This window comes from Cygnus atratus, chromosome 5 (assembly GCF_013377495.2).
Source record: "Cygnus atratus isolate AKBS03 ecotype Queensland, Australia chromosome 5, CAtr_DNAZoo_HiC_assembly, whole genome shotgun sequence".
Taxonomy (NCBI): Eukaryota; Metazoa; Chordata; class Aves; order Anseriformes; family Anatidae; genus Cygnus; species Cygnus atratus.
The window spans coordinates 27,779,320-27,788,008 of record NC_066366.1 but is presented as its reverse complement, the minus strand read 5'-3'; the positions used below and the strand labels follow the sequence as shown (position 1 = coordinate 27,788,008).

The 8,689-nt window shown below is 42.0% G+C and overlaps 1 protein-coding gene across 1 annotated transcript; it reads right to left on the bottom strand.

Annotated features, from left to right (window-relative positions):
- Nucleotides 1-8: 8 nt before the first annotated feature.
- On the bottom strand, nucleotides 9-8,673 carry VTI1B (vesicle transport through interaction with t-SNAREs 1B). The gene is made up of 6 exons (XM_035540019.2): nucleotides 8,480-8,673; nucleotides 5,321-5,379; nucleotides 3,658-3,849; nucleotides 2,157-2,330; nucleotides 1,144-1,205; nucleotides 9-372 (listed from the first exon to the last, which is right to left on the bottom strand). Exons 1-6 carry the CDS (start codon nucleotides 8,592-8,594, stop codon nucleotides 276-278), a joined length of 699 nt encoding a protein of 232 aa, XP_035395912.1. The 5' UTR covers nucleotides 8,595-8,673; the 3' UTR covers nucleotides 9-275.
- Nucleotides 8,674-8,689: the final 16 nt, after the last annotated feature.

Below are 8,689 nucleotides of genomic sequence, written 5' to 3'. Positions count from 1 at the left end.
TCAGTGGCTACTGTATTACATTCCAAGATTTATTCGTTTAGTTAAGTATATACATATTGAGACAATAAAATATTTATTACCTTCTTATTAATCTCACCGGTAGTTCAAGGCTGTCTCTGCATTTTCCTTTACTTCCATTCACTGTCTTTCTACTGTCAGTACAGTTTCAGTTGAACATGCTTGTCTCATGAGACAGTTCAGTCCTCAGACAGTGAAAGGAAAGACATCCCATCCCCTTCCTCAGCAGTGGAGCAACTCATCTCAGTCATGAAGATTCATTTGCTGCGAAAGAACTTGTAGTAGACCACTCCTCCTAGGATGGCTAGTTCCAGGATGATGATGATTGACAGCAACAATTTATTAGTGGCTACTCTGGAGTTAAAAAAGAAAAAAAATCCAAGGTAGTTCTTTTTCTTGATTATGAAAGCAGATTCTTACCTTCCATAAGTAGTATCCCTGTTTCTGCTACATCAGAAAGTACTATTTTGAATAGCAGTTAAAAAGCAAGAAGAGGCAAACTCATTGGTTTCTCACTCAAGTTGAAATATCACATTCCATGAACTGGTTTATAAGAATAATTAAACCACATAATTAAGAAACTGTAAATACACTTCAGTCATCAAAAATAGTATAGGATCAAGTTCAGAGTTTCTCATATGACAGTCAAGCTATGCTAGGGTATTAGTGTGGGTTAAATGGATTTGTCTGTGTCATCAGGCAGCTATAGCACTTAATGCCACAGTGATTTGTAGCACAACTTCTTCCAACCTGAATAACAGAATTTCATCAAAAGTTACCAACAGCAATTCACTGGAACTTGCTTATGTCAAAATCCCTCCCCTTTGCTACGTTTTATCATGCATGACAACCTGTGCACTATCTTAAATGAGCAGCACAGATTCAGTAGTGTTCACTCACCTACACTGCACTCCGTTACTGGAATAATTACCAGAGAGGAGAAAACACAAATTAGATCTTCACACGGGCACATGCTCCATTTACGCATTTCCTAAAACCTCCCTGCAGTTCCAGCTGACGCTGTGGGTTATTAGGTTGTTGGTTTTTTTGGTTGTAAACTGGCAAGCAACACTACTACCTGCTGAGTACTGCACAGCTGTATGTCAGTCATGCTACTCTACTCACCTCCTGGACATGGAACGCAGAATCTTACGACTCTTGCTCAAATTTTCACTTGTATTCACCAACTAAGAAGAAACAGAAGTTATTTGCCAGTTCAACAAGTTTACATCAACTCTGAAGATTCGCATGCAAGAAGTTGGTGTTTAATGTAATTAATAATGGGTTCAAAGCTAACCACGTATTCTCAAAATTCAGAGACAACATTGTTCTCCAAGCACAATACAGGTTGAAGAGTTGTCTCCTTAATAAAGCAGAAATAAGACTTTCAGGTATACATTTCCTTAGATACAAGCAAAAATTATATGCAATTTAGGATCACTTCCTACCCCTCTACCTAATTTAAAATTATTGGAAAGTTGGTATTAGCCCTTTTCATTACAACTTAATTTCATTATTTGAGTTGTCAGTATCATTGTCTCCTGGTATTAACATATACTCCCATAGTGCATTTCTAGACCTGTTTGAAATGCCATTACATTTCTAGCAAGAAAAGAAACATGTTGCACTGACAGGTCTGTGTGACCCAATGCATCTGAGCACTGAACTGTTAATAGATAATCCGTTTCAGCTTTATGATGCTCAGAAATGAATTGTTGCCTTAGCTAGCCAACAACTATTGGAAGGTTAGTGTTGGCTGCTTCTATTAAATTTAATTTCATTAAAGGAACTTACTGTCTCCCAAATCTAAACCTTTACTATTAATCTTTATATGGTGGGCAATTCTATAGCATTTTTTTAGATCAGTAATTTTTTCAGTAATGCTAAATCTTTCAAGCAGCAGTATATAGGTCTAATCACCTGGTCTTGCACAGACAAAGTAACAGACACGCTTTGGGCCCATCAACAGTAATTATTTTGCTTTTAGGAGCACAGCACAACAATGTGGCAGCCCAAAATGTCAACTAACTGGACTACCACGTCTGGGGGGTCTCCAAGTGTAATTCCTGGCACACAATTCCCACTAATAAGCTAACATCAGGTTGTTCCAACACAACAGCCACAGTTTCTCCACTTACTCTGCTCTTGGTGCGTTCCAGTTGCTCTCGCTGCTCCCCAAGTTCTTCAATTATATCAGTGCCAATCTGATCTGTCTCAGCTGCAATTCGGTGCGAGCGCTCAATGCTCTGACTGGCTCGGTTCAGACTGTCTGTTCCCTGGAGAAGCAGCACCCTCTGTGACTGCAGATTAGTCTGAAAAACAATATACACTTAAATATTAAACACAAAGAGAGGTATTGGGCTTCTGATGTATTAAAAAGTTACAAGCCATTTGTACTAGGCGTCTTATGTTAACTGATGAAGCCTGTTTAATTTTGAAAGGGTTCTCACTCACGTAAGGTCATGGTCAAATCCAGTTAAACCTTGAAAAAGGAGGATATGCAGCTAAAGAGTTATAAATACCTATAACAGTTATAAAAAATACCCCGTCCATGCAATAATTCACTTTTCTATCAAATAACATCTACATGAAAACAGTGTCTGCTTTCCAGATGCTAACTTTTCCTTTCACTCATATCTCAACTGTTATTTGTGACTTTGCAGCTGGTTGCTACGGAGATTATTAAGGGTTTACACAGCCAAAAGGATTACAGACAAACAGCACTAACAGATGGACTGCTAAGTAAAAAAGCTACTCTTTTCATTCCACTTGCCTCAGCTACAGAATAAGAAATGTTTTTTGACCTTGGGGTCAAAAGGTAGCTCAAAAAGTATTTTCTTAAGCCTCAGAAAGTCTAACATCCTGCTCTCGCGTTTTAGAGGAACCAACCAAGAGGAATCTAATGCAAAAAAATACCTACTACTGTAGAATAAGACATTAAGGAAAAAGCCTCCCTTAAACCTTCCTTAACTAAGGCAGACAGACAAACACCAACCAACCTAACAAAAACCACTTCTATGAACTTTCTATACAGATTACACTAATCTTTGAAGACAGTAAGCAAATTCAGTCCCACTAGCTCAGACGAATCTAAGCAGATATGGTAAACTGGTGTATTTCTTGCACTGTAGCAGCATATCGACACTGTACAAAGTAGAAGACAACTTCGTATGTTATTTGGAAATTATTTAAACTGAGATCACTTAAAAGGGAACTCTGTGGAAGAACCTCTACAGTGTATGTGACTTGCATACATTTTTGGAGACAAAAACGAGATCAGTGAAGTCAGTAGCATCACTGTTGTATTTTCACTGCTGCAGGGGAATGATTAAATAAAGTATTTCAGTACACTTAATGAGTCTTTTTTTTTAAATGCATCGTGTAAGTCATTAGGCACAGGGTACCCAAGGAGTACCATTTTGATTACACTAATATCTTTGTTTTAGAACAGAAAAGCTCTCTTATGAGTTCTAGGTGTTCTTTCTCCTCCCTAAGATATTCATGTTATGCACAAAGAGATGCACAGGGAATTACGCAAGAAATCAAGTGGATTAAAGTAGAATGCTGTAAGCAACACATCTGGAATATTCTTTTAAATAATCACACAAGTTTTCAATACAATTTACATCTGATACTCACACTCTGTTCGTTTTCTGTGGAGAAGATTCCATATTTCATATCCCCTTGACTTCCAGGGCCCAATCCCAAATCTGTGCTTCTAATCTCTCTCTGGAAGACGGAGAGGTCTCTTCTGTACGCCCGGATTTTGCTCATCATTTGGTTGCGGAACGGCAGAGGAGCATACTTCAACTCTTCCTCCATTTCCCGTAGCTTTAAGGAAAAAAAAAGTGTTTATTTTTTTAAAACATCAAATTTATTCTTATCAACAGCTATACTCAAAACTTACCACCAGATGAAGAGATTCACATGTTTTTATGTGATTTGGGGATTGGGGCTATTAATCCCAAGCCCCTCATCTAGTATCAATGGCACCATTCTGCCTATTGCTGTTCAGCCCACATGGGTTTTCAGCTATACAGTGCCTCAAGAAAAAATGGCCAAGGTTAAAGACTTGGTATTTTCTGAAGTTTCACTCTGCAACTCAAAACGCGCAGTTTTCACTTTCGCATTGTTTAAACGTCTATAGAATGGATAGCAGAGGCTGGAGGTAGGATTTGTACACCCTGAGATTTTGGATACGTGAATTTGCACATCAGCTTTCGGTGACAGTTGTTACAAATTCACAACGCTTAAAGCTGTCCTCCTGTATGAGCCAGAATCTATACAGACACACCTCAACAAAATCCAGTAAGTTAGAGGAATAAAGCATCTTTCCCAAAAGAATGTTCAGCTGTGACCCCAAAGCATCCTTACTTAGAGGAATCCGCTATTTCCATTGGTACTCGCTTTACTTTCACTGCAAGGGAGGCTCATTTTCAGATCTGTGTTTCAAACTTTTTTTTTTCCCCTAAAAGGCATAACCTTCTGCACGTGAGTACTGACAGAATATATCAAGAACCATTTTGCACAGCAAATCACAGTACAGAATTGGTCACTTTCTCAAGTGACCAATTGTGAAAATAAATTTGTAACCTACAATAAACAATTCTCTTAGGAAGAGCCAGGGGAGATTTCTGTTGTGACTACTGTGGTAAAGAAATTAAGACAACAACCCTCATCAAGCTAAAAATGTATTCTACTGCTAACAAGAAATAGCGTATTACTGAGAAAAGAAAGCTTAATCTATTACATTTTGCACAGAAGACAAGCCTCATGTGTTTTGTTTGGTTGTTCTTCTGTGTGTGCTGTTCCATGTCACCTGCTGTCCAGGAGGCCCACACAATAGAGGTTTTAAATAGTCAGGACCCCTGACATTTAGCCATCAGACTCACAGAAAGATCACATGGGTTAAGCCAACATGAAAAAAGACAGCAGGAGGAAAAACAAACAAATAAACCATAAAGCAGATTCTCTACATGTCCTCCCTACGATCTCTAGCAATTCTAACTGTACCTCCGCCACCCTCCTTTGCTCAACAAAGGGAAGGAGATATCCAAACTGAGCACTAAGAAGCAAAAATATGAATATGTGTCTGTATCTCTATACATGCTATGTATAAATACACACACATAGTCTTGACAAACACACTTGTTAATCACATAAATGAATCAAACATAAAAAATACACAACATTCATCTGCTGGCATATGAACATAAAGAAGGTGGAATTTGCAAGTACTGTCCTTGTTAAGGTTAGCAATGTTTCAACCGGTCACAAAGGCCACAATTCTAGACTTGTTTACCGTTTCATTTGCTTCACGTTGTTTCTCATCAAACTCTCGAACTAGCTTTTTTTTCTCTTCTGTGGAAGGAAAAGCAGCATGTCAGATAAACACTGGAGAAATGACAGCAGAACTCAATCTTACCGGCAACAAAGTTGCTCCAATGGCTGATTAGAGGCACCAGGTCAAAACTTACCTCAAACAGGAACAGCCTGTTCTTATCTTTCAAAAGCTGGGGAAAGGGAGAGGACAGGGAAAAAACCACCCTTCCACCAGCTGGCCACTAGCTTTGGCAGACAAAAGTCACTTTTCAAACCCCAAATATTTTTCTGGCTGTTGACAAACATTTAACGTGAAAGAATAACAAAGAGAACAGGTCGGCAAACAGCTCATCATTTCATACTTTCACGCATATTCGGCAAGACAACCGAAGGCTGAAGCTGTGACTTGGATTAGCACAGAACATCGAGGCGATCTGCATCTCCAAGTGCCCCCTGAAGTTTCCAACAAACAGGGTATCCTGCACTCTCACAGTCTCAATAAACTAACTAGTTAAACAGGATAAGCACTCTGGAGTACCCTGACATTAAAGATGCCATCAAGATATCAGATCAGGATCCCAGCCTAATGCCCAAATGATTCTCTCTTCTGGAATGACATCAGGCATTTGAATCTGCCAACAAAACCATACATTTCAGTTGTTCAAAATGGTCATTTGCTTGCGTACTGATGTCTAGGGCTGTGGAAGCCAAAGAGTGGCTTTCGTTTTCATTTCATTTTCACCATTGTTTTTCTATTTTTAGAGAAAACTCTTAAGACATGTATTTTGTATGTGTTAACAAACTATCGTATCTAATATCCAAGATCAATAAATGCAGAATTCTCGAACTCTTCATATCTCAACAGAACAAAAACCTATGTTTCATAAGCTTTTGCAGAAGCACTGAAGACCACCACCAGGACACTCTTGTAGAGTACTTCAGAATTAAACCAAGTTCTATCAGAAGTCTGATAAATGTGCAGTAACCTAATTCATCTCTCTCGGAAGAGACTGATTCAGTCCTAAACAAAATTTTGAGTAGCAGAAAATACAGACAGTGACCTTGGTAAAACTCCTCTAATTTGATAAAACTGTATAGACACCATTATGAAATCACTGCTGCAGTCAAAACCTACCATTGATAACACCTTTTGTAAATATGGCCCTCTGCAAAAGGAGCAGTTTTTAAACCACTGAGCTCTCAACAGAGCAATAAGAGAAAATTTTGAAGTGATCAAAGCATTTTAACACAGCTCGTTTCATGGACCTGACCTCCCCAGGCCATGGGCTCTCCCTTTCAGCTCCAATTCATATTAAGCTCAGGGCTTGAACTGCAGCGGACTTGGGAGGGAGTTAAAAACCATCACCTAACCAACAGCTCTGCTCTCAGATAGCACACAGGAGAATTATTACAGACCAAGCTACATTATAAACACTAGTATATTATGCACTGGCTGCTATCAACGAAGCAGTTTCACACCACAGTTGATGCAGGAGGAAATGCTGACTCGGGAGGTTCCTGAACAGGGTCTCCTCAACTTCTGTTCTGGTTTTCTGCCACGTACACTTGTGCTGACACAACTGCCTGCGTGGCTAGGTTGGAAGTGAAAACGCGGACACAAACTGCACGAAAACAACTTCCAGAAATCAATATTTCGTTTCACACAGGTCATTTCACTAATCTGGTTTATGCGGTGCCCTCTTAAAACAAGTGCTATTTCAAACTGATTGAAACCGGGAGCAGTACTGGAAGAGCAGGACTTTACCCTCCGGGTGCCCCCGGTCAGATTAATAAGACACTGCACTTGAGCCACAGTAACATTACCCACTTCCTCATCAGCACTGACGTGATTTACTTCCAATCAACCAGAAACAGAGTCAGTTCAAAAGTACAGTTAACAACATTTACTTAAAGAAAAGTGTCTATATTTGAAACCGATCCAGGCTGTTTAAACTGATCCAGGCTGCCTTCTTACAAGTCTGAAAGGAAAAAAAGATTTCTGGGCCTAGGAATTTGTTATCTTGCTTATACAGAGCGAAATAACGTTTCCAAGCTCCTAGTCCCTCAAAGACGGCCCAAGAACGACACATTCTGTCCTCCCTGGAGCTTGGAAAGGTGCCAATCACCTTAAAAGTGTCCGTACGATACCATTTATCATCTCATGAATTCTTCAGGATCAGACAGCTTGCAAAATAAAGGCTTGCACACCGTATGTACAAGAAGCAGACAAAGCACATTACGAAAGCCGAGTGCCTTCACCAGATAGGCAAATTCCTGGCTTATCTTAAACTCCCTTACAAGTACTTTACACAAGTACTACTGGGATTTTTTCAGCAACAAATTGTAAGAGTAAGGCCAGAATGCTATCATTTCATAGCATGACTAAAAATCATTTTGTAATTACTTGTTGAAAAGTCTACAAGCAATGAAAAAAGGCTGTCTGTAAGTATTCTGTTTAAGCCCATAGCTCAGAACTCCTTGCCTGACAGTAGCACAGCTCCAGGGAGACCTGACCGAGCTTTACTGTACCACCAAACCGACTGGGCTCCTTTCTACAAGGAAATACGGATTTCCGACAGGAAGTTCCTGTCCTTTTAAGCCTAGGTTTTGTGCCTCCTGCTGTGTGGCACTTCCCAGCGTGAAGCACTGCTCCCTGCCGTGCTCGTTTATCCCGCAGCGCCTCGGAAACACGACAGCGTGCGTGTGGCCATTTCCCATTCTTTCCTCAACTTTTCCATTTCCCCTTTTTTTTTCCTGCCAGGCAGTAGGACAGACGCTGCGTTTGCAGGCAGCGAGGCCGACCGCCTTTCCCCGAACCACACTTCACCAAATTCTGTGCGAGTTAAGCCCACGGTCAGGGCCCTTCTCCCAGGCGGGGGCATTTATTCCTTTATGCCTGTGGCTCTGGCTGGTTCTGGAGAAACTAAACCAGCTCTGAGGGCTGCCGTTTGCAGTTCTGGTTCCCGTGTACTTTCCAAACGAGGACGACAAGCACCGTGACCCGAGCCGAGCTCTCCGGGCTCGCCCCCCTGCCCCCTTCCCCTGCCCTCCGCTGTGGGGCCGCGAGGCGAGGCCGGGCCGGGCCGTTCAGGGCCGCACCCCGCTCCCGGCCCCGCCGCCCCCCCGCGGCGGCACTCACCGGCGGCGCCGTGGCGCAGTCGCTGGGCGGCCCCGCGCAGGTCGCCGTGCAGCCCGCGGAAGATGTCGTGCAGCCGCTCCAGGTGCTCCGAGGACGCGGCCCCGCGGCTCGCCATGGCGGGCGGCCGCCTCCCTCCCGTCCAGCCCGCCCGCCATCGGCCGCCGCGGGGGGCCTCGGGCCGACCGCGAGGCTGCCCGCAGAGACGCCCGA

Bases quoted from the DNA above. Each gene is read 5' to 3' on its own strand.
- VTI1B (XM_035540019.2), bottom strand. From the start codon at position 8,594: ATGGCGAGCCGCGGGGCCGCGTCCTCGGAGCACCTGGAGCGGCTGCAC. The intron at 3,850-5,320 runs GTAAACAAGTCT...TTTTCCTTAAAG, and splicing joins AACGTGAAGCAAATGAAACG to CTACGGGAAATGGAGGAAGA. The intron at 373-1,143 runs GTGAGTAGAGTA...TTTTAACTCCAG, and splicing joins CTGCGTTCCATGTCCAGGAG to AGTAGCCACTAATAAATTGT.